The 26,656-nt window shown below is 42.4% G+C and overlaps 1 protein-coding gene across 4 annotated transcripts; it reads right to left on the bottom strand.

Annotated features, from left to right (window-relative positions):
- Positions 1-26,245, bottom strand: LOC121698285 (interphotoreceptor matrix proteoglycan 2-like). Of its 4 annotated transcripts, XM_042080246.1 has the most exons (20): positions 25,053-25,622; positions 23,864-23,943; positions 23,540-23,776; positions 21,221-21,387; positions 21,036-21,061; positions 18,390-18,445; positions 16,104-17,677; positions 15,789-15,950; positions 14,489-14,547; positions 14,328-14,348; positions 12,663-12,916; positions 12,311-12,366; positions 8,785-10,365; positions 7,834-8,053; positions 6,194-6,404; positions 5,694-5,882; positions 3,722-3,923; positions 2,889-2,968; positions 1,758-1,836; positions 1-1,570 (listed from the first exon to the last, which is right to left on the bottom strand). In XM_042080246.1, exons 2-19 carry the CDS (start codon positions 23,934-23,936, stop codon positions 1,797-1,799), a joined length of 5,208 nt encoding a protein of 1,735 aa, XP_041936180.1. In that variant the 5' UTR covers positions 23,937-23,943; positions 25,053-25,622; the 3' UTR covers positions 1-1,570; positions 1,758-1,796. The 4 variants fall into 4 exon arrangements, with proteins under 4 accessions (XP_041936180.1, XP_041936178.1, XP_041936179.1 ...); XM_042080244.1 differs by adding an exon at positions 26,224-26,245 and having other exon boundaries at positions 23,540-25,542; XM_042080245.1 differs by having other exon boundaries at positions 23,864-25,622.
- Positions 26,246-26,656: the final 411 nt, after the last annotated feature.

The raw sequence follows: 26,656 nt of genomic DNA on the forward strand, positions 1-26,656 counted from the left end.
TGGATTTATTACAAAAACAAACAACCTCCGTTGTATGCAATGACATCTTGCCCCACAGCCTACAATACTCATACTACTCCACCATAAGCATAGTCACAGACAATTGCATTTAAAGTCATGTCCAGTTGATTTTCCTCAACAGTTACAGGGATGGGCGGCTGCAAATGCCCTGGAGTATGAAACTAAAGAAAAACACCAGGGAGCATTTGGATCACAGAAGGGGATGTTGCAGATACTTCCTCAAAGTACAGTATCTGAGTACATGTGACAGAAATCTCACATACTATTAACATTGTTTTGTAGGTGATATAGTGGTAAAAATGAATCCCATCTGCTGGAGAAAATCAATTCAAATGGCATAACAAATTAAACTTTAAATCGATTGGGGTGAATTTAAATCCAAAAACCTGACAGACCCATATTTTTGTAATGATGTTAACAGTAACATCTTATATATTTTTTTAAAACTAAACATGGCCATATAAATATTTCTGATAGCTTTTTAGCAGAAGATGCCCCAGCCATGACTACCAAGCACCAAAAATCATCAACAACACATGCCATTCAAATTTTGCTGTATTACCTGTCTTTCTAAATTCTATTTTAAAATCCCCCCCATTCCACCATTGTCCCATTACCCATGTAGTAGAGGCAGAGGGTTAGAGAACGGTAACGTGCCAACCTCCCTCCTTAAACCAACAAGGTTCTCTACCTGGAGAACTAGAGCCATCATTTTCAGTCTCCCAACATGTGTCACCAGCCTCCAAAACCAAAGGTTCCGAGAGGGACAACAACATGATGCAGGTTATACATATTCAAAGGATTATTTACAGAGTCCATTTCAACTCCATGCAGAAGCAGAGCTTCCTAGGTCAGAACCATGCCACAAGCACTGTTGAATTTTAAATCCTGCGTCCAGTGAATTCTCCAGAATATTGGAATTCCAGTGAGACTTTCCAAATTAGGCTAGACTAGGCTAGGCTATCCCTTATTTCAAGACACAGCAGTGCCCCAACCACACACAATAAGTAAGACCAGGGAACCAAATGAAGGCACCGATGACTGAGGATGAGTAAGAAAAAAACAAGACCGTGAAAAAGTGGTACAGACCATCCTACCATGTAGTTTTACAGTACAGCTAAAGGCTTGACTAAGAGCATTGACTTTTGACTTAATGTTTCACTTCACCATATGGTTTGGTTGATGGTTGGTTGACTGTTTGTCTGAAAAAGTCTGCTGCAAGTTTTTTTTGGTTATGTTTTTTTAAGAAACGTATTGGCTGGATCCAACAAGGAGGAAATGGAAAAAAAAGAAAGACAAAAAAGAAATGCTTCAATCACACGCAGATCAAACATTCAAAAAAGAAGTAGTTCATATCCCACAAGAAAAAGAAAAGACAAAGTCTTTCATGTCCAGCCACTGGTAAGCACTTTCACCATCACAGAGAAGAGACCAGAAACTGGCCTCTGAAACATCCTTTCCCATATCTCCAGTCTTCCTCCAAGGCTATAAGGAACACCATGGCAACACAGGACATCTCTCTTTTTGTTTCAAAGACAAAGGCAGGGTTCTGAGAGAATGAGAGACAAAAATTTGAGAAAAGGAGACAGTTATCAAAGTTCATGCTATATTGCACTCCAACAAAACTCAATGTTTCAATGTTGTTTGGCCATTAACATATAGCATTTTGCTTATTTCATATTGCATAATTTGATGGACACATTCTAGTATAGGTTCTTGGAACACCAAAAGGGTACCTTGTGGTTCTAAGCAGTTGGGTTCTGCTCCCCACAGTTCTATATTGAGGACGTGCTGTCTCTCCGATTGTCCAAGATCCTGCGTTTCAAAACAAGACAAGACAGAAGCTATTAATCTGGTGGGTACTGACAGTGTATAGTGCTACACAATATGGCACGCAATCGAAAAAAAGAATTCAGCTTGTCAACAACACAAAAAACAACAACAAACAGCAGCAGGAGCAATGGGGTAAACGACGGGACAGCCCTTGGCACTTTGAGTGCAGGACAATCATGGAGAAATCAGTGGCAGATGAGTGTGCTGGTTGGTCTTTTTCAGGCTGTGAGCTAACATGGTCCAGACAGCTGGGCTGCACTTGCAATTTCCAGCTTTATCCCCCTGCCCTCACAGCTCCCCAGTGTTCAATGTCCAGTACTACCCACAGTCCTCTGGTTTCTCTCTTCCTCTCTTTCTTTCTTTCTTTCTTTCTTTCTCTCTTTCTTACCCCAGACCATCAGTCCTTCTCCTCAGGACATTTGGGTACAGCCTGTGAAATGTTCTCCCCCTGTGTTCACAGCTGCTAAGGATGTTAGTCTCCACGATGACCGGCTGCACTGTTTCTGTCTGGAACTCTACACCTGTTCAAGGTAAAAAAAGGCCTCCTCCAGATGAGATGTCTGTCTGGAATTGGACGCTCTAGACAAAACAGTGCAGCCTTCAATCAGGTCCTCACCAGTTTCGGATGTCTTCTTCCGCACTTCTCCACTCCCATCTCTCCTACAGTGTCTAATGTGATCTGTTAGATCTTGTGCAGTGCAGTGCTGCTTAAATATTTTGATGGATTTTGGCCACGTGTAGCCCCCTTCCATTGATTCTTAGGAGGGGGATCGTTTTTCAGTGTTTGCACAAGTAATGATATATCCACCTGATCAAAGGTGGCACAGCGGGGAAGAAGTTCTCCACAGGAGGCTGGGCTGGAGACTGGGGGTGAAAGGCCAGAGAGGATTTGGCGGCCGCCTTTCACATCCCCCTTCCATCTTCGGAGCTCGTGCTCTCTAATGAGGTTTGGTATTTCAGGTGGGCTGTCTTCCCCCGTTTCCTTGACTACACTTGCAGGTGGTAGTAATAATAATAACAACAGTCACACTCACACTTGGTGTTGCCGCATAAAGTCTGCAAACTGCTGGTCCTTGGTGTACAGCTCAATTACCCGTATGCGCTCCTCAATTTCCTGCACCAGGTGACAGAGAGAGAGAGAGAGAGGAGGGAGAGAGAGAATGAGGGATGGAGGGATGGAAGAGGGGATCACACAGAGCAGGAAGAAGAGGGGGAAGAAGAGTGAAAGGAGGAGAGGCGGTTACATAACTCGAGGCGCTTCCGTAAAAAGCACCAGATTGACCAGACCGCCCACGGTCAGGTGGCGTCTGGGCCAAGAGCTCTCACATCAGTAGTGTCACAGGTGAGAGGCTCAGCAAGTGACATATTTACTCCCTCCCGATTCACACCAAGAAAAACAAATGAAACGCAATTCCAATGACGCCATCACCCATCGAAATTAGTTAGAGGGGGGGGGGGGGGATTAATCTCAGCAGACAAGAATAACAGTGGCTATTACATAAATGGTGTAATTTATATCTTTATGTCACATTAACTGTTTGGATATGCGAAACCTCATAGATATGTCAGTTTTTTTATGTGTGCCCTTAAATTTATGTTAAAAAGATCACGGAGTCATAAAGCGGCCATAAATCAGATGAAGTCTCCTGACAAAGGGGGGAGTCATGCTTTCTTTTCATTAAAATACATGGAGAGTATTTCAGAACAGACACGGATTATTATTTTTTATGAGTGAAGTTAGTGCACAGGAAGTCCAGCCACACAGCGGGAGAGTATCTGCAAATGCCAGGTACACTCGAGTGTACACGAAGAAACACACACACTCACATACCTCCAAGAAGCCTTGAAGAAAACATTCATGACGTACCTCTTTGGAGAGTTGGCTGTTCTCGTAGATTTGTTTGATCTCCTCACTGCAAAACTCATTGGAGGCGTCTGTACTCACATTGCTGTAGCCTGGCATGTCTGGGTAACGCCTGTAGTACTGGTTGTACCCGACAGCAATGTCGCTTTCGAACATGGGGTTGTATTTGGTGGCCCTCTCCAGGGACGGCTCGCTTTCGCCATGTCTGTCGGGGACAACAACAAAAGGAGCCGTGGCAGGCAGACACCGGTTAGTCACCTACAGTATTCTGCTCATAGTACGTGATAGCAGTCCCCAATGGGCAGCTGAGATGGCCCACAGCCCCCCAACCCCATCCCACACACACACACACACACACACTAACACACACACACACACACACTAACACACACACACACACACAAACACACACACAGAGACAAAGTCTCCAGCTATTTATAACACTTGCAGTCTTATCTGCACGTCCAGCCATGGAAAGTCTGACTAGACGATTAAGACTTGACCCCTTCCTCGGTGTGGGGCATTAGAACGGCTTCTGGGAGGCCTACCGCCGTGGTGGTGGCATTTGGTACGTGATGACCTACAGCTCTGGCGCATTGTGATATCTCACGCTGAGCTGTTGCATCACTCGCCGACTCGTTAATCTGTTCCTACTGTGATACAGTGTCCTCTGGAACTCGCGTTTGTTATACCACCCCCCCCCCCCCCCCCCCGTAGTGAAATGTGTTGGCGGTTGAGGCATCACAGTTCACTGGTTGCAAATGAGTCACTAAAAGCTACACTCTCGACACCCCACCGTGCTGAATGTGAGGGAGTTGTGTGGCACAGCAGCTCAGAGGGGGGAGTGGATGTTTAGGGGACACCAGTCACCAGTGTAGCAGGAATTGTTCTCGTCTCCCATTGAAGTGGAGGCCTGGGTTTTGATAGATAGAGCACAATGAGAACCTTTAAGCCACCAGAAGCATGCATGCCGGACACACTGTTGATCCTGACACCACCGACCATGTTTAAACACAATCAGGAGTGTTTTGAGACTTTTGAATAAACATGTCCTGATTTGTTATTCAAAATGCAACATGGCTGCCAAATCAGCTCCAGCACTTCCTGCTGGGTTAAAAAGAGCGTGGGATTTGGCCATACATGCAATAACTTTCTCCTTGGACCCAAACAACGTAGGACAGATCCTCACAATCTGTCTGTGCTTGCAAGGATGAAGAGGTTTGAGTGACCCATTGACCATGCACACGCTATGCATGAACACTCTTTAATATTTTCATGCACACGATGGATAGGTTTCTTTGTCGTGCCCTAGTATTCTTCTGGTTAATTTATAACAACAAATTATGGAATAAGTAGGCTAGTTAATGCTCTGCAGCACTAAACCGTTAAATGTATGTAAAAGAAAATTGAGATAGAAAACAGGGACAATAAGATTTGCATTAAACATTCAGAAGAGAGAACTTCTTTTCTTCCTAAAAACGCCTATTTGTAATTACTAGTAGACTAAAATAAATTTTACACCACACAGATCAGAGAGCAACCAAGAACAAAACAATAACAAAAAACTTGGGGTAACTGGAAATGTATATTAATTTGTACATTGTAACATTGTAATTACCCATTTACCCACATTGTGTGAATATTAAAAAAATAGCAAATATTCTTGTACTGTACAATGTATCATGAACTAGGCTGTAAGAAAATTAATGTAAATGTGTTTTGCTATATACAGTTAATACATTTATAAATGTAATTAAATGTAAGTAAAGAAAACAATCCAAAGGTACAGCAATTTAATATAAAATGCAACAAACTTCCACTGAATTGTCATCCTTGTCACTCTCCTTTCTCTTTTTATAATTCTGTGGGGTAGGTATTGATGCAGAGACAAGACAGTAATCACAGCAAAATCCCATGCTAATATGCTACTGCTAATGCCCATGCTAATATCTGTGAATTACTGTCTGATCCTTACCTTAGAGGGTCCTCTGAGTCATCCTTGTCATAGTCGTCCCGCAGTGTCCTGGCCAGGAAGAATATCACGCCCGATGCCACCAACAGGAAGCCGGCCACTGAGGCGATGGCGATGCCAACCACCATCGGCTCAGACACATACTCCTCACAGCGCTCTCCGCGATACCACCAGTTCTCACCCACACGACACCTAGAGTGACCAAAGCATGACTAGTTCAGCTGGAGTAACTGCATCTAGTTTATGCTTTTGTTATGCAGCTGAACAGCACATTGTTAGTCAACCACTTTGGAAAGGACATGATTTAACTTCTAATATACAAACACATGCACTTTAATCTTCAGCAAAAGCGCAAAGATTCTTTCCTAGCCTCCTTTAGACGTTCTGCTTAGGAGACGAGTGTCTTGTTCTCAACGGGTGACCTGTTGCTATTTGCAGCTGCATCTAGTTTTCTTTTCAAGCTTTTCTACCTCCCACTTCCCTCCGATGCTGTTAACACTCACCTGCAGATGGCCCCCTTGCCGGGGATGATGTCACACTTCCCATCGTTCTGGCAAAAGTCCTCCTGAAGGTCACAGATGCTCTGGCACGGCAGGCTGTCCACACTGAAGTAGCCAGGGTCACACACGCACTCCGCCTCGCCGGACCACCGGTTCACCGCACACCTGGAGTACTCGTTACATGCCTGGAATTTGCATGGGTCTGCCTTTTCACCTGAAGAAGCAAACAGAGCCAAACGACTGATAGAGATCAATCCATGACATGCAGCACAGATTATGTAAGTGAGATTTATATGAGTGTGTAATTCTGCATGTAAATCTGGATTCGACTGAGCTTGCAAAACTTTTGGTGGATTGTTATTACAATGTAATAACACGTGATCACCAATTGTAACTGGTCAAGGAACAGTTGGTCGGAAAAAAACATCAACTTTAGATTTGGTTTTCAGGAAAGGGACAGCAGTGCTGGGTTTACAGTAGTCTCTAACTTTGGATCTCAGAGGAATATCAAACACATTTAGGATCAAATCTTAGATCCTCTTCCTGTTTAGAAGCACCTCTTGTTGCGCTGGCATCAATAAATGCTTAGACCCTGCTGTGTTTATAAGTCTCTCAAGCTCATAATGATTCAGCAATAAGATATGATGAGCTGTCATATTGTGACAGCTAACTGGCTCAGACAGATTACCAGAGCCAAGCCAGAGTCCCCAAGGGGGAACAGACAGTGACGATAAATACAGCTAGTGACTCACCAGTCTAGTACCAGTGCCCGCCCCCCTCTCAGTCTCCCAAAACACATTAGCTGACCATGTCACCCATTTCGGAACAGTCTGAGTGAGGGGGCTCTGAGAACAGCATCAATGGCACTCAGTGTGGAAACACTCTGCTTACATAATTTGGTATTAATGGTCTTTTACACATGGGGTGATTCTTGGTCACAGCCTTATTTTGAGACACGTTTTGGCATTTAAGGCGGTTATATTGAAGCTTACATTATGAAACACCTTTATAGAAGATTGCCATTTTTTGTATAAAAAATATACAGTAGCCTATATTATACAAAGTGAAATAGAACATGAGAATGAACGTTGCCAAAGGACACAACTGCAATTGTGATATTTTGAGATTTGATGCAATTAACACCCAAAATGAGGGAGGTAATGTATTATATGTCAAAATTAATTAATTTCATACTTTGATAATCAGATGATTCATACCACCATTAAAGAATAGAGTGCAATGGAATAGGTTACTATTGAGTGTATACAGGTTGTGTATGACCCATAAAGTGCCTGTCAGGAACTGGTGGATAAGTGAGCTGGACTATGCTGCTGACCTGGACCCTTGACCCCACTTACTCCAGGGGCTCTGCACAACTCTGGCCTCTGACCTGTCAGTGTCACTGTTTGTTTGTCAACTTATGGGCCTAAGCCATACCATTGACAAACCCCATCTGGCATTACATTTCTTTGGCGGTCAACCATAGAATCCCACCTTCAAATCCCACATTTCCAAATGTCTGGTTATTGGTGCCAATGTCTGCTATTAATCTTGAATATTCTTACAAATATCAATATTTACCAGTTACATACAGACATGGATGACAATGATACTGTTTCCTGGAAAAGAATTGGCATGATTACCTGATTCTACATCCAGAGAATATTTGTCAATAGCTAAATTCATGGTTTGATATGCTGTGTTGCAGAAATCCTCCAGGATGAGGTAGACAACCGTGGTGACTTCATTTCGGACTGGTTTGCCAAATTTCATCCTGCTGTTCACCACAACACTGCCATTCCTGAAGTTAAGGATCTCTAGGTTCTCAAAGTTGCTCAGGTTGGATTGCAGGTAAGGAACAAGCTGCAGAGAAATGAAGGTCATTAACAACAAAACCGGATGGGAATTAGAAGGACCTGTAGGTTGTTGCTAATCCAATTCAGAAAAGACATAAGTAAACGTAGTGGTCTGAAGTGCATTGTTAATCTCACATAAAGGCTCATTACTAGGGGTTAATGCTAATTGGTTTTCAGAAAGTTATTTAAGTGGCTGAGGGATTGAGAGAAACAACTTCAGCATGTCGACAGTGGTACGACTGCCAAAGAATGACCTACAACCATAAAACCCTATATACATTATTAATAAAGGCCTACCAGGCCTACAGTGCTAAAGAGTTCAACTAATAAGACTCAGCTAGTTTTTACAGGTTGAAACAAATATTTGGTAGGACTGAAGCCGGATTGACCATCTCTGAGGCCTACTACTGTATATAATTATATAACATATTTTTAGATGCTTAACTACTATGCATCCCATCCCATTGTATAACATTCATCCAGTTAATAGTTCTGGAAGTTAGTACCATAATGAACAAATACATAAGCTAAATCATTCCATTTGTGCGCTCGCCAATGCACTGATTTTCCTCATCCAGTGGCATATGAACTGAGAACACGAAAACAGAACATCATTACAACCAGATGAGCTATTTTTACAGGCTGATTTATGTGAGTAAACATTGTTTTGTTGTGGCTTGTATGGAGACTGTGTCAAAGCTCACTGCCCTCATTGTCTGAGTACAAAGCATATCTTACCAGCTCAAGGAACCTCTGTTCGAGGGACTTGTACTCAGCAGAGCTCTTGTTGAAAAGATCATCCGAGAACCTCATGTTGGTCACCCTCAGGCTGAAGAACACCATCAGAGCTTTGCCTGGGTTGATTGGCATGGCTATGCTGGCCATCTCAGTGACATCCATGGTATGCGCATCTGGAGTGGGTATCTCCATGGTACTGTCATCTTCAGAGTCGCCAAAGGATATGAGGTCTGAGGCATCATGTGTAATGTTGACAGTGACAGATGAAGTGGGTTCATAAAGCATCATCAAAGAGTCATCATCACCTTCCTCCTCTAAAGGCTCTGTCTCATCGAAGTAGATGTATGACTCTGTGTCAATGCCATACAGTGGAGTCTCATCGCTGGCCTCCTCCATAATGAGAGGGAACTCGGTGGTTGATGGAAAGATGGCCGATGTTTCTTCGTCATCAGGGTTCGTGTCGGATATACGGGTGAAAGGAGACTCCTTCTCTGGAGAGAGTGGGGTGGACTGGGTGGTTGTGGTGGGCGCTGGGAGCGCGGTCGCCACACTCACGGAAATCATCTCGTCCTCTGTGAGGTCTTCGTTCGAGATGTCACCAGGGGAACTTTCAGAGGTTGGGAGCTCGATGTCCTTTCCTGTCTCCTCCAGAATCTCAACACCTCCATCATCCTCAGCAATGTTGTCGTCAATAACTATCAGGTCCCCAGTCTCTGGTTGTTCATCAGGGTCAAAGTCATGCTCTTCCACAACAACTTCTTCGACACTTACAGCAGCAGGTAACTCGGCATCAACATCTCTAACATCTTCAGTAGCCTCTTGGTCTTCAGACACAATAGCGGAGGTGTCCTGGGGGGTGACCTCCAAGGCTTCCATATTGTGGCTAGGCTCTGTTACTGCAACCTCTGGAGACTGTTCAATGAGCACTACCTCAGATGTAGGAGGTTCCTCGGGGAGAGGTACGTCGGTGACTGAGAAGTACATAACCGTTGGCTCGCTTGGATAGTAGTCATCGTACATCCCTGAAGCTTCCACTGTCTGCATGGAAAGCTCCACGTTCAGTGTTTCCATGGTCCAGCGCACGGGGGCCTGGTCGGTGGTTATGTACTGTGGGTGAGTGCGGATGTCCTGAGTCACTAGTCTGTGTTCCAAAAACGGCTCCTCGATGGCTGAATCTTCTCCCGGTTCTTGCTCTGGTGTTGCCTCCTGCTCTAGTTCATGTGGAGCCTCCGGCTTTTCCAGGCTCTCAGTCACATCTGAGTCATCTTCGTCCAGCGGGGACGTTTCTGGCTCCCACGGCCAGACGTCGGGACCCTGCTCATCCCCGGAAAACCCAGAGCCCGAGCCAAAGTCCAGGGATTCATCTGCAACATCTCCCTTTGTAGATGCTGGAGCCAGGGTAAACGACTCTTCTAGGCTAAGGACGTCATTTTCACTGGCCACATCGCTCTGAGAGCCCACCCATGGGTCATATGGATGGACAGGGTCAAACAGGAAGTCCTCTTTTTTCAGAAAGAGGTCATTGCCAGTGATGTCCTGTCCAGGAACCTCAGGGGGTTTTTCAGCAGCAAGAACATCGTCCTGGATAAAGAGAGAGAGAGAGAGAGAGAGAGAGAGAGAGAGAGAGAGAGAGAACACTATGAAAAGGCAACACCACAGTAACATCTAGTCTTCAACTGGCAAACATTAGCTTTGGGCATTGTGCTGAATAGTCTGTGTGTTTACATAAAATATCAAGCAAACTCCATGTGTATATTTTCTCGGATTTTGTGCAAACGAAGAAAGTACATTTCAGGTCCACATGTCTACACACTCCTGATTAGCTTGGAGGCAATGTCTGTTGTCATCTATCAATAAACAGTATGAGAGAAAGAGAGAAAGACGGGCTTTGACTGCATTGAGTCTAAGAATACACACAAGTGGTTCTAGCCAGGGACAAGTTAATCTGACTGCCTTTATCTCCACAGAGGAATTTGTAGAGACAATCCTTGGTATGTTCTTCAAGATAAACACTAACATGCTAAACACACAATCTCCCATCACAGTGTTTTCATTCAGATTTAACCCATCAGCTGTATTCTATGGGCACCTACTGTACACTGAGTACATTCACAAGCAACACAGCATGGCTATTTTGTGGTTTAAAAAGGAATCACTGTGAGGCATCATCATCTTTTGACTTATACACACAGTACTACATAGCTGAATGAAAAGGCCCATGCAGAAGCGTCATGCACACACATGTGAAAAGTCAAAACACTGCGCTTATGGTTGAAGTGGAACAAATTCTCCTTAACCTCTTCAGTGAATTGCAATGGAAATATCCCCCCCCCCTTTTCCGGACTAAGAACAGTGGAAAAATCATACTGGCATGCAAAAGGAAATAGATTTGCACACAGCAACAGGACTCCCGGCATCTCGTGTGCCTGGCTCCAGATGACTCGGCCTGGTGTTTCGTACACATTCACGAGGATAAAGAGAAATCAGGAATGGATTTGTGGGATGTTTCAACAGATGAGAATATCTGGCAGCTTGTGCAATAATGCACTTGAGTCGAATTATCCTCATTTCCACATTTGACCTGTTAAGGGCCTTTTGCACATGGTATCCTACAGCCATGAAGTTTTTTTTTTTTGCTTTCATTTTTTTGGTTAACCCAGATGACCAACAACATTAAGACTCCCTACTAAGCTCTTGCAGTTCATTATGGCAGACTTTTGTTGTCTTTCATCCTGGACATCAACAACACAGAAATAAAAAGGTCTGTGAATGCCCAAAGGATAACATTAAAAACTCTGTTTGTCAAACGTGACAGAAAGAATAATGAATTGACTTCAGATGTTGCCTCCTTATACTTCCCATAACAGCCATGTGTCCCTCTGAGAGAACGAGCCATTACCTGAATGAACATATGTTCCCTGATACAGACTCGGACAGTACAAGTCAGCCAAAACAAGATTGTAAATCAGTTTAATAAGGGACGTGTAAAAAGCGCCAATTTCGTCAAATATGAGGGGAAAAACAGAGCCAGTAAATTCTGAAATCATTCCTACATTTCCAGGGCATTTCTATCTGCCTTTCTAATTAAAGAGCTCACAATGAGGAAAGTGGATCACTTGAGAGCAACATGTGTCATGGGAAATTAAAAACAGATACTTTTTGATATTTCATTGTGATTGAACCAACAGTTTGCTTAATACAACGTACTGAGTGGTGGCTTGTGATTTGATTTGTAGAAAATAGACTTACATTTTTGCAAATTATTTTGAACTCCACCAGCTGCGTATTGCTCCAATTTCATATCATACCTCAGACAAAAACTTTTCTCTTTTTTTTGCAGGAGTTAACACGTTTAACACATTTAACTGAGAATAGTATTACACAATTTCATCACACATAACATTTTATCAGTATTTCCACTGGCACTGGGGTGAACTGAAATAAATAAATTTGCTATGCCATCTGCAACACTCTGCAGAGGGGAAACTGTATCTAAATTAGAAGGAAGAATGTGCAGTTCACTCACCAGGTTATTAGAATCAATGGCTCTGCCTGTTGGTCTGACTGGCAGCAAAGTCTCAACTGCAAAAGGCAAAAGTAAAGCAAGTGACATGTTTGAACATCATAGCAGGTTACATGACACTGTTTACTTGCATGATGGGCTTTCCTGATATAGTGCTGCAACACACAATTATTCAGGTTTTTAAGGTCACGTCATTTAAGTTTAGTTTTACCTTTTAACTACATGTGTGGTCTGAATTAGACTGTATTTATTTCCCAAGGCCTATGAAGGCCGAAATGATAAATGACATTCATAGCCTCTATGCACCTAATCCAAAACAAATTCGCTGAACACAGATTTTAAGAGCTGCCTGTACCATTCTCTAGTTGGAGAGAATCCGGGTCCACGTCCAGCGTGGTGTTCCCAATAAAGTTCTCTTTGTGCAGGGCCTCTGTGATGTAGTTGCGGAAATCTGTGATTGTGTAGACCACCGTGGGTATCTCATCTGGCTCATGATAGGAGTCCTCCACAAAGTTGGACTGAAGGGTGATGTAGTCCATGGTTTCGTTGCTCAGTCCAGCTCTATCACCCTCTAGAGTGATTGCATAGTGGACCACCACTCCAAGTCCACTGTAAGACAATAAAGCAAGTCACATAAAATATATAATAATATAATATAATACAATATAACATGATATGATATATTATGAGACATCACATGTCATATAATGTGTTATGCTAACAGGGTCATGCAAACCTAAGTACAATATGTATTATGGTAGGTTGTGATAACAGCTTCTTTAACCTATACTATATGAGCAAGAAAATACTACAAGAAATATGTTGACAAAACCTGTATTTACCTGCACTATGGCTGGTATGGGACACAAACGAAACAAACATCTAAAATTGGAAAATTGCTTCCAGAATAGTTCGATGTTTATGTACACATCTAAAACTTGACGAGAGCCACATAAGGGCAAGCTTTATCGGAGAATGGAAAGTAGGCCCTGACCTAGATCGCAAGAGTTATTGTCTTTTTATTTTGCCACACATTTTTCAACAAGTGTGAAAAAACCCGGTGAGTTTACGACCAGATCAATTTTCTTCTCCCCTGACAGTCGAGCTATCCCTTCAGGTTCTGGCTTTCTGGCAGAGCCATAAAAGCGGCTGCCCGCTAATAGGCTTTACATGACCTACAGAACAAACTGCCGAGAAAGTAAAGGTGGTTTTAAAAGTCCCGGGGAGCTCGCAACGTGCATTTATCCATGATGCGGTTTTGCCTGCAACCCCAGTGATAAACCACGAGAGAATCTGGCGTTGACGATGGTTGACAGCGGAGAAAATTGAGCTTGTCATAAACTTCTCCGTATAATCCCATCACGGTTGGCAGCTAGCCCCCTCAGTCAGCAAAGGACTTATCCAATTTAAAGAGTGATTGGCCATAGTAAGCCATTAGCATATGTGGCAGAGACTAGACAAGCCCATAAAACAAGGTGCCTCGATTTGGATTGTAGCTTTCTCACACCTCTAATTCTCTGTCGGGATATAAGAGACGTGGGGCAACTTGGTCGTGCTTGTATAAACGTTTCAGAGGCTTAGTACTCGAGGTCATTAAAAGGCTGGGCTTTGAGAGGGTGGGACAGAGAGGTTGACTCCTTTGGCTTGTCCATGCCAGATGCAGTCACATGAATTTCCCATCATGTGAGGCAGAGGAGGGGACGGGCTTTTGGGGGCTTTTGCAGCTGCAGAATAGAGGAGGATGGGGAAAGATGCTACTACTGCGAGAGGACGGATTTATCGCACTCTAGTGCAACTTCACACACAGGTATTTGCCTTGCCCGTTTGGCCAGTTCAACATTCTCCAGATTGTATTTTATGGCTTTTAAAGGCATTTTCAGGTTTTCCTCCACTCTTTCATGGTCACGGAACTGAGAGGATTGTTACTCATTCTTAACTGCCAACAGTTAAATGTAGATATTTAATAGTGAGCTCATTATGTAGGTCAAACTTTGATTTCAGCAGGGGGACAAATACTCACCCTTGGATATCCTTCTGTGGCCTTTTAAAAAGAGAATCAAGAGAGAGAGAGAGAGAGACAGAGAGAGAAATCCACTGTAAATCACATACCTGAGCCAATTTTCTCATTAAATTGTGTTTTATAGACTAGAATGCCTGAGTTAGAAAGTTGATGAAACTTACCTGAACTCGAGCACAAACACACTCCTGAAACCAGGAAGTCGCTCGAATGCATCCTCAATCTAGATATTGAAGAGGATATATGCCATTATTATAAGCCAGAAGAATGCACAACAGTCAGGAGGCTGCAAAAACAGCAAGTACCAAGCAAGGGCAAGAGAACATTACATCCTTTGAGGGGAAGACATGACATACAGTATTTCCTATTATGACACATTCAGGGTTTAAAAATGTTTTCTAGTGCAAAAGAATACATGCATATTATTATGACAAGATGGGACAGCATGACACTACAGTATACGTACATGCATGTATTTGTAGAGATCAATTCATCACTTATTGTTTTTACTTAGCCCATCTGACAGAAATGTAACTGTCTAAGAGGCACTTTTTGGTCAGAGGTCATCTGAGTGACCACGCCAAAACGAACCAGATCAAACCAAACTGAATCAAGCACCTACTTTACACAGTTAGAGGTTCAAGCTGTCAAAATGCAGATTTACACTGAAATCTGTTCTGTTACAACGAGAAACCATCCGCATCCAATGACCCATCTCATAATATATTACAGGAAAATCATCATGCAATCAATCACACACTAATGTTTCTCTTTCCTCTCTCCCTTTTTTTGCACAGGGGATTTTGCCATCGTTTTGTCAAGGGTCAAAAAGCTCATCATTGGTTGGCGCCTGCCTTTCCCCTGTACACCAATCCCTGAAAGTCCCAACTCCTATTCAGATACCACCTGCTATTTGTTCTGGGACTGACTGATTCATATGCTCGACATTTCCTTCACAAAAGTTCTCGGCTATGATATAAAACTAAGACACTGAGGCTGCCAGAGAGAGAAAGAGGGAGCACACAAGAGCACGATGGCAACTTCCAGCGATGGGAATAAACTTAGTGTTTCCAGGCAGCAGAAACCTTCCCAGAGCCTGTCACTCGCAGCTTTGCAAATGTAACTTATGGTAACTGCTGCACTCAGTGCTCTCTCCGAGTTCCAGTAATCCCTCTTCCTGCTTTGTCCACAGTGCATTTACCTGACAGATCATTTAAAAAAATGCGACAACAAAATAAATATATAATAATGACAACTGTCCTCTTTTTTTCATTTGTCTTTCAATGTGTGCCAAGAAAGACACTATGGAATCGTTTTAGAGCTAAGCTTGCACAACTTGCTTCCTCTAAGTTCAAATGGAGACAACAGAAGTGGATGGAGAGGTCAGGAGAGAACACAGTGAGAAGAGCAAAAGCAGAACGGTAATAGAAGACAGGAGATAGTGAAACAGGGCTCCCATCCCACCTTCTGTGTAAACTGGTCGGCCAGCCGCTGGTAGAAATAACTGGACGGGTCCCTTAGGGCGTCGTCATAAAATTCCCCCTTTAGCTTGACGCTGAGCTCCACTATGTGCTCTCCCATTGGTCTGATAGGCCTTGCCACGATGTCATCAATTTCGTTGGTGATCTGGATTGGTCAAAATCAGAATAGCAGTGAGTGTGAGACAAATATTTGGCAGAATATCGTCATTTTTGTCTTGAAATAGTAAAATAATGCTTACTAGTAATGCGTGTGCTAAATGAATAAAATGTTATATACAAATAACAATGTACTGCTTACCATATTTTCCTCCTCTGGTATGATTTCTTCCATAGGTGCTTCAGTTGTTGTTGTTGTAGTGGGTTCCTCAGTGATATCCACAGACTCTATAGTTTGAGGTGGTTCCTCCTCCACTGCAATGTCTTCTATGTCTTCTTGGACTGTAACTTCTTCAGATCCTGGAGCTTCGGTTTCCGGTTCTGCTACAGTGTCAGATCCATCCTCCTCCGCAACAGTCTCAGGTGCATCATCAGTTACCACAATCTCAGGTGGGTTATCAACCTCAGTCGCATTTTCTTCTGTGGCATCCTCAGGTGAATCCTCCTCAGTCGTGTCTGGGATTACTTCGTCTACAGCAGTCTCACCTGTGTCTTCAACGACTGCCTCCTCAATAGGTGCACCTTCAGGTGTGTGTGAGGCAGCATCCTCATCCTCACCTGCCGCCGCCTCTTCAGCTTCTGGTAGTTCTTCTTCTGATGTTTCCACTGCTGCTGTTTCAGGTACGACTTCTTCTTCAGTGACTTCAGGTGTGACCTCTTCTGGGGCGCCTGCTGTGTCTTCAGTTGCAACTGGCGACGGAGCATCTTCTTCAGCAGTCTCTGTTATCTCCTCTTCATAGATTTCAGAGGTGGTGTCTTCAGGTGTTTCCTCAGCCTCAGATTCCTGAGCCTCCTCGACAACATCAGATTCAGCCTCTACAAGTGTGTCCTCTGTGGCTGTATGATCATCCTTCTCTGTGGACAGTTCTTCTGAAGGTGCAACCTCATCTTGTTCTTCTTCTACGCCTACTTCAGGTAAGTCGTCTTCAATAGGCACAACCTCCTCAGGTGATTCCTCCTCATGGACAGCTTCCTCAGGTAATTCTTCTGTTACAGACTCTTCAGGTTCTTCCACTTCAGTTACAGTCTCCTCAGGTTCTTCTTCCACAGTTTCAATTTCCTCTGGTATTGCCTCCTCAGTTACAACCTGTTCAGGTAATTCCGACTCAATTACAACCTCTTCAACTGTCTCCTCTGAAGGTACCACTTCCTCTATTGATTCCTCTTCTCCTTCATCAGGTGATTCTTCTATTGCCGTATCCTCTTCAGGTGAAACGGCCTCCTCATGTATGCCTTCTGTAGGCTCTGCTGTTTCCTCCTCAGCCTCAACAATGACCTCACCAACCTCTGGAGCGCCGTATGCACCCTCAGAATCTGCTTCCTCAGCTGTCTTCAACACGCCTCTATCGTCATCAGAGACCTCCTCAGAGACCTCTTCACCAACTGCCTCTGTGTCCTCCGGCGTTTCCTCGGTTATCTCTTCCTCAGAGGCTTCCGCAGTGACATCTGGGACGACGTCCTTAACAGCATCCTCAGCTTTCTCTGAGATATCCACCGGGCTTATCTCCTCAACAGCAGCTTGCTCGACAGCCTCCTCTGTGGTCTCGGGACTTATCGCATCAGTGTCCTCAGGTGTTTCATGGAGATCAGTGCCAGCAATAGGCCCCTCACTGACCTCCTCTGCTGCAGGCTCTGGAGTGGCCTGCTCTACTTCTGTTTCTAAAGGGGGGTCTGGAGCACTGTCCCCTTCAAGGTCTGTCACCACCATCTGTATGTCTGTAAAGGAAGAAGTTAAAAATTACAATCTTTGACTTTAACATTCAACATAATTGCTTCTCTAAGAAGACATTAAAGACTCTTTCAGGTGCATAGTTTTTGTGGTAACACTTTAGTTTAGGGTCTTTATTGAACAATTTCTTATTCTCAATTAATAGTCAAAGGTTATTGGTATATAGTATGGGTCAAAACAGAGAGTAGACTCCTAATACACTGTCTGAATATGTGACTTATGTGTCAATAACCTCAAGACCAATTAGTATTCACCAAAAATACTGTAAATGACCTACTTAGTAAAAATTAGAAATTGTTGAATAAAGACCTAATAAATGTGTAATGAGGCTTAGTACAGACCTTATTGATCACTAATACATGTATATTACCAATGTATTATGCTTCTTCTGTTTATGTTTATGGCTAACATGTGTTACCACTTTTGTTTATTGCTATATCTGTATTCTTAAAGAGCATTCAAAGTGCATTCAGGTCTTTGCTCGGTGAGGCCTGGGTTTCTGATCCTGCTCATTGACACCAGTGAGTGATATCACTAAGATGGATTAGGAGCTATTCTGAGAATAATGTGTGTGATTAGCTTTCAGCAGGAAATCTGTTGCTAAGGCTATCTGCAACAGCATTAAAGAATGACACAAAAATGCCACACATCTGTAATAGTGTTTCTGGTTTCAGGGAGAAAAAAATAAAAACTACTGACCTTCCAAAGTGGTGGTTTGGATGGTTTCCTCTTTTGGAGAAGCAGTTGAGTCTGGTCTGCACAGATGTAACATGAGAAGCTAAGTCAGTGCAAATGTTCAAAATTACAACTGTTTCCAGAACAAAATGGCTTAGAAACAGGTGGTTTTTTTTTCAGTTCTGTTGTCTCGACCCTCAAGAGAAACAAACTGATACCAGAATGGTTTGGGTTCTGGTGGCATGCAATTAAAGTGAAGCACCCGTGATGCATTGGACAGTAAAAGGAAGCTACATGCAAATGCTAGCTTTGACTATAAGCAACCAACAAGATGTTGGCGAAGCTTGGGGAGGCTTGGGGAGACAGCATAGAGGTTCTACAGAGCCTTGATGCAACCATGAGGGTCCAGAGGCCTACCTGCACATGTCAGGCCAGGAGCTGAATGGCTCACTGAAGCAGATGGTGCAGAGGACCAGGAGAATACCAGACGTGAATACAATAACTTTCTCAAATCGTATCAGAAATTTGACTTTTTGGGCTAAGTGTGATATATATATATTAGGGGTGTAAAGATTAACCGATACATATCGGTATCCGTTTTTAACGTGTAAGATACGGCTACATCGATACGTGAAGCCCCGTATCGGAAAAAAAACTGAAATGAACCGGTCGTTATATCGATTTACTTGTTATGAATCGGTTAAAGGTGCCATGTGTAATGTCCGCCAAAAAATCAATTCATACTCCACATTCCATAAAAGATGGGGGCAGTATACTGTACCTCCAAAGTGAGTTGGTCTACCCTAGAGTAACAACTGAGACACGTGTATTGCAGTTTGGCTGGTGGTTATGTTGCCCACATACCGCCACCCATGGCCGAAACTGGTATTATGACACCTGTCGGGCTGTGGCTAGTAATTTAGCATGCTAATTCAGGTTGATATCTCTGCAGCACTATACCTTGTCATTTTTTAAATTACATCATCGCCCTAATTTCTTCTCATTCTTTTGATGCATGTAGCTAATTTTTTGGATATTTTTACCTCAATTCTTACACATAGCACTTTTAACAACGTTTTCTGCTCGCTCAGACTCTCATTTACGTTCCAAGCAGCGCGTTCGTCCCATATCCGGTTTTGAAACTATACATGGTACGGAATTGTGGGTAATGCAGTTCGTTTTTGGTTACATTCATTGCCCAAAGTTGTCAAATGACCTCATTACCCATACATCTACTGCAACTTAAGCATGTGACAACTTGCACTCGGTCGGCTTTTGTTTTTCGAAATCCAGCGCGAAATTAAACACTTATAGCATTCCTAAACAGCAACGATAGTCTGTAGAGTAGCCTTACCTTTGATGAAGGGATTTCCTTAATGTTAAATAATAATTTGGCCCTTGCTGCTAAAACGATGCACAAATTATTAGCCAATGATTTTGTTCATATTCACTTAGACTTGTGGCATAGGTTTCTGCATTAGGTCTACTGTTGGAACAAAATAAGCCCAGAGAGTTTATTGATTTGTAGGCCTATTTTATTCTTGTAGGGTAGGCTAGGCTATGCTATATGAGAAAAAGCCAAGAGTTTCTTAAGCGCTTTTATTTTGGTATTGTCTTACCTCAACAAGGCTACAGCTACATGAAAACAATCAGATATAACTATAAAATCTGTGAAAGATCTATAAAGTCTATAAAAATGTATTTTTATGTTGTATTTGGCTGCTGTGTTTGACTGAAATGTAGACTATTCTTTTTTCATTTCAATACAGTATATGAAACAAACCTCAGTTTAGATAATCATATTCACACATTTTTTTTGCCTAATTGACAACCATGACCATGATAATTGATAATATAAAATTAATGTGCACTATGAGCAAATGATAAAAAATCTTTCAGAATGCTTTCCATTCTTGAACTGCATCGAATTGCATCGAATCGAATCGTACTGAATCGTTTTTTATAAACATGTATCTTTTCTTGTATCGAATCGTGCCCATGAATCTAGATGCAAATCGTATCGTCTTTTACATGAGAGATTCACACCCCTAATATATATATATATATATATATATATATATATATATATATATATATGAATACATTCACATAAAAGTAAGGGCATATTTGCTTTTATGTGAATGTATTCTGAAAGTCGATGCATACTTTGACAGTTCTATATGAGTTCTATGTGTGTGTGTGTGTGTGTGTGTGTGTGTGTGTGTGTGTGTGTGTGTGTCTGTGCATATACAAGTGTGTAAATGCAGTCAAGTATTACTGCAGGATAGCCTTCATTTTGTTATTTCTGAGTGTAAAAGAATACAAGACAAATGGGGGGAAATACAAGAGTTAGCTGTTTTTAAAAAAGGTTCTGGCAAAGGTTCCTAAAGTTATCCCTGCCTGAGAATTCATATTTGGTGCCAAGTAGAACGTGCTCATTTTCAAACAACCCAACACCGAGAGACGTATGGTTCTTTATTTCTCAGAGAAGTTGTCATTGGCACCAAAAGAGAATTTTCCGATTGGGACAAGTCAGGGCACTTTTTCTTCTATGAAATGTTTATATTGTAACAGACATGCTCTGCTCCACATTGCCCCTCTTAATCTCTCTTGAACAGAAATAATCAAGGATATATTCATAACAACTGAAATCCAACACTGAACACTCACCTAGTGGATGAAGCCATTAACACTCTCTGAAAGAACATAAAAAAGGAAAAGAAAATGGATATAGATGTGAGTTGGTATGTAACCCAAAATGAACACAGATAGCACACTACACTCAATACATCTGGAAATGTTCTGTAAAACCCATGGGTTTGTCTTTGAGGCTATAAGCAATTCTTTTCGCTCACGTTTTGCACAAGGGTGAGATGCTCCTCTGACTGGCTGAAACCTCTGCCAATATCAAACACACTGGCGCTGCCATCTTGGCATCTGTCCATCCAGACCTGGTATTCATCTCGCTCTGGCAGACGGTCCCAGAAGATCTTGAAGGCCTCCCACACAGTCTCCTGACACACTGCAGAAAAAAAAGTTTCACACACACACACACACATGCACACACAACCACACAAATGCAAATGCACACATACACATGCACACAGAAACACATGCATGCACGCAACACACACACACACACACACACACACAATGTTTCTTATTCAAAGGGCCAACAACATGAATTCAGCTGGACCTCACTTCCAAATCTTAGACAGCTGTGCAGCAGCTACCATTCTCAAATAACCTGACATGAATTGGTGCGTAGTGTTAGTGTTTCACATTATGAATGCATGGCATTTTTCAATATGCTACTATCACATGCCTTGCTGTGATGTGTATATTGTCTCACACTTTCATGTTTGGCCCAGTGTGTTTACCAGTTTGTTAACCCTGTCTGTACACACAGTAAAGAATCATAATGAAGCATTTGAAATGACATTACTATTTATCATTTGCAGAGTAGCTAACTCAGTCCTGTCTGGCTTAGAGACATATTGACACATTGGAAAAAGAGCAGTTCTCTTGAAAAGCGAGACTGTGATGGATACCCATGACCTGAAAGTAACTGTTGAGCCATAACACCATGGCAGAGTCAGGCGAAGCTGAAGTGGAATTTGACATCTCTCGACCCATCAGCACAGATGGATATCCAGTGAAAAAAAAAAACAGCAATAACGGACACAACAATGGAAAGATTCTTGATCCCTGCACGCGTCATATATTCCAGACAGGGATTGGATTCTCAGCTTGGACGCAAATTGCTATTTAGACATGTGTTACTCCTCATTCTCTCTCAATGTAGCCTGTCTCTGGAAAAATAAATAACTGGAGGGACATTAACCCTTGACGATTTTCAACACCGGTGAACATTCTCCCTCTCGACAGGCCACATCTGCACGGTGAACTCGGGAGGCCCGAAAGACTAACCAGAAGCCCACTCGCAAGGAGCACTGGGTCTCATATTTTCCTGGCACCTCAGCCCATCTGATCAGTGTCTACTGCACCACTATTACAGAATGCTCTTATTAAAAAAGCAGTTCAACCTAGAGAACCATTAGGCAGTCATCAGTTTGGCTTTGTGAAAGAGCCCTCAGATGCTCATACGAAGCCTCAATTCTATTTTTATTATTTGTTTAATTTCTGAAACCATATCTAAAATTTAACACAAGCATAAACAGCAGGCTTTTTAGGCTTTGTGAAACATTGTGAACATATAAAAGTAATATAACAACATAACAATGCAGTAATAATATTTTAGCATAGTAGTAAGTACTATTACTAAGTTACTATTAATTAGTTTTGTTTTTAACTAGACATAACATTTGAAATGTTTTGTTATTTTGATTATTGTTGTATGTTTTGTAACTCAGGGCATTGCTGTAAAAGAGCTTGATGCTCAGTCAATTTCTCCCTGAATAAAAAATGGTTGATGATGATGAACTATCTGTAACCTGTAAACTCTGTATGTTTATGAGTGTTCTAATTGTTTGTGTGCAGTAGGGTCACCCTAAGGTCTGGGCCTGTGGTTATCCCAGCCTGCTGCCGGGGGCTTGCTAAGCTTCCACGGGCATAGTGACACGTGCAGGGCAGGCGTAGCCTGAAATCTCGTGCCGGATCCGTTCAGACTGACGGGCGGCTCAGCCTCAGGCAGGTGTGACTCTGACAGCCCCTGCTGACAGGCTGTAAGAAGCCACCTGAGGGTCGGCTCACGGGAACGGGCCAGTCTAACACTTTAGAGCTTCTACGCTGTAAAATGCTAACAGCTGATCAGCCCACCATTGGCAATAATGCATGAAATGTAAGATGCCAACAATTGGAGGATCGCTTGAGAGTTCAATGCATTTCTTCTGGTATCTGATCAAATCTTATTAATCTTTCACAATGGAAAGATCAAATGTCAAACAAGATGTGGCTGATAAGTAATTATAGGTTGCCCAAGTTTTGCCCTGTTTTTTTAAACAATTGATCTTTTCCAAAGTGATAAAAGTATTAGCATTGGTGTCCTTTTGTGATCCCTGTCTACTAGCCTTGGAAAAAGTACCAGGTTATTGTAAATTATGCAAAAACAAACAAAAAAAAGTCAAACTGTGACAAAAAATAACCACTTTATAAACAAAGCCTTCTTCTTAACTGTGATAGAGAAAAAGAGATCTGCCAACACAACAGCTTACCTCTTAGGTGAAAGTAGCTCAGGTGATTATCTATTACTTGCTGAACGGTTTCTTGAGAACAAAGTTTAACTCCATTAGGGAACAATATATCTCGTTTTCTTCGGGATAATGCCCCTCTCTCATTATATGTATGGGCCTTTGAAATTGACTGAGTCAATAAAGCTCGAGTGGTATCCAAAGAGTTTGCCTGGTCGTATCTCTGTAACAAAGTGTCCACATGAATTCCACCCGAAGCATCTAAAAACAGGAAAGGAAAAGTGAGATGTTGCTCAAACTCCACATGGTTTGGTTCGATGATACAGGTGAGAATGTGGCAATACCTACCTGTGAAGATGTGAAAGACTCCTGTTAAAACCGCCACCGTCAACATCCAAGAAATCCAAGAAAGGCCTGGCATTGTAGAGCTATACTCCGAAACACTCAATTCTCAAAAAACTTCTATTTTACCTATACCTTCTTCTGAGCTCTTTAATATAGTGTTGATAGGCAACTTCCCATACACAAAATTGCATGGCCCGAAAATCTATGCAAACCATATTACTCTTTATTCCATTTCTTTTCAGGGGGTTGTCCCCTGTTTCCTAAGGGAAGCTCCTTCTCTACTGAAGACAGCTCCAGTGCAGATAAGCAGATAGGACTTTACAAGATCTGTTTGCCCTCTAATCCTATTGGTTAAGCCCTTGAAGTGAGCCACTACAGAAGTCAGTGATATATTGTAATTGCCATCTTGAAACAATGTGTGGACACTGAGCAGCTATAAGCCTATGGGCTCCTATAATGATCTATTTTAGTGTGAAGTGACATTATAATTACTATTGATGTAATTCCATAATTCAGAGTATAATCTGTGGTCAAAATAGGATCTAATCCCTGCAACGTATAGCAGTTCATGATATGCTCATGATATCATGGATAATGGTTATATACTGTATAGCAAATCTAGCACAGAAATAGCCCCCTACTGATTCTCCTGTTTCCACGTGTTACATGTCCCTGTTTTTTTGTTTTCATTGTAAATACATTGACTAATAATTGTAATCTCAATACACATTTCAGTTGATATATTAAATCACTTAAACTGTATTACATCACATTGTCTTTCAGTTGTGCTGCATTAACCTATATCCCAGCCAGATAGTCCTAGTTATAATGGGAGTGACATAGCAAGAGAAGCACTCGCCATGGACAAAAAGTACCATTCTGAATAACATCTTTGCAAAAGCAAAACCTGTCCACCACCAGAACCAAAAAGCAGGTCAGGATGACAGTCTGGTCTGTCTGGTCTGTGCCGGTGAGTTTGTCCGAGTGCGTGGCGTGCCACTGTGGTGGGGATTGATGCGGGGATATGTGTGTATCCTGACGCTCCAGGTCAGCTCAGCGGGTGCCAGGTGGTCTTTCACTGCGACTTAATCCGCTGAAATTCACTTTGACAGGGACCAGATTCCATCAGGAATGGGAGGTCAAGGTGCGAGTGTGAAAGGTCGGCAAGGTTTAGTCTTGGAATCACACCTACCGTGATTGACTCTCTCTGCTGTTTCCGTTCTCTGTTTGTGACAGATTGTCTGCTGTAAATGCTATTGTTCACTCTTAGAACAACGTCTGTCCTGTAAGGGGTTTGACATTTCGCCAACACTGGTGGTGAAGTCAAAAAGACAGCAGAGGTTGACCTGCACAGGTCAAACAAAAGCTCACTTCTAGTAACAGGCAATGCAAAACAGATCAGATTGTGAGGTAAGCATCTGTTCTATTCTTGTCTGGTTGAGTGTAGTATCTTCTTGGGTCTGTCTCGGTCTAATAATAAATAAGTCTGTAGTAATACTTGCCTTAGTCAGACCCCAGACAGACAACAGTGGAGTAATCCCCACCTGATGTGTCTAAAGTGAAAATCACAGGATAAGGGCCTATAAACTACACTGGGTATTTTTCCTTAATTTCCTTCTAGATAAATAAAGTATCTCTATCTATCCATTTGGTCCAAGGCAGGTAGCACAGCAGCTGTTGTCCTGTAAGATGAGTTCAGACATTTCTTTTCAGCTACTTCAATTACTGCGCTAATGAACTGTTTACTTAACTGAGAGAGTAACTGGAAAGCCACTTAACAGATTTACCATTGAAGAAAAACACACAGTAATAAAAAATAAAATAAAAAATATACTCATGGGTATGCAATAAGTCATGTGCATGTAATAATCACATGGCTGCAAATAATGATTGTCATTACTCAACTACCTTAGTTAACAAAAACAACTGTAACAGCAAAGGTTAGCATGCTAACTAAAGTCTGACTTGTTAGCATGCTAACCACATGGATCTGGACCACAAAGCCAAGGAGACCCGCTCACGTTGGGGTTATTGCAAAGGGCAGATTACGGGGGAGACAGGAGGGTGGTCGGATCCCATCTTGGCCAGAGTCTGTAAATCGCTCTAATCTTGCCAGCCGATTCAGATTAGTCCAGACACTGTCGCGGTTACCTCACTGCCCTTTGCCTCTGATAGCCAAAAGAGACCCAGCCCAGACTTCCAGTGTCAGCTCCAATTAGTCCACACCAGAAAACACTTCTACTGCACCAATGCACCTTTAGTCTGTGATACTTCGTTTAGTTGTGCTTAAATTAGGCTATATTGAGGTTTGGTTCACTATTATTATCACAGCAGTTATACCAATCAATGGAGTTAAATCATACCTGTCAACACCGTTTTTCCCAGGTTTCTCCCGTATTTCAAGGTCATCTCCCAGCACCCTCCCGTTTTGTTATTTCTCCCGGAAAACTCCCGTAATTTGCATGGCAATCAAACTTCATTTTAAAATCATTGATCCATTCAGGTTGCCAGATTGTGTATGACATAGCCTACATCCTACACATACACGATCACTTAGTTTCAATTTCAACCGTTTTGTCATTGGCTAAAACCTGGCAACCTAAAACCCAAATAAGGAAGCGGGTGCCGACTGCGCAGACTGAGTCTCGTCGTAAGCAAGTGGTCTAGTTGAATGGCCTACTCCAGAACTAGCTGTTGTGAAATTGTTGGGAATTTAATTGATTAACACATCACATAAACTGTTATTAAGTGTTGTTGATACACTGAACTTGTGCCCTCGGAACCAAATCTGACAGC

This window comes from Alosa sapidissima, chromosome 23 (genome assembly GCF_018492685.1).
Source record: "Alosa sapidissima isolate fAloSap1 chromosome 23, fAloSap1.pri, whole genome shotgun sequence".
Taxonomy (NCBI): domain Eukaryota; kingdom Metazoa; phylum Chordata; class Actinopteri; order Clupeiformes; family Clupeidae; genus Alosa; species Alosa sapidissima.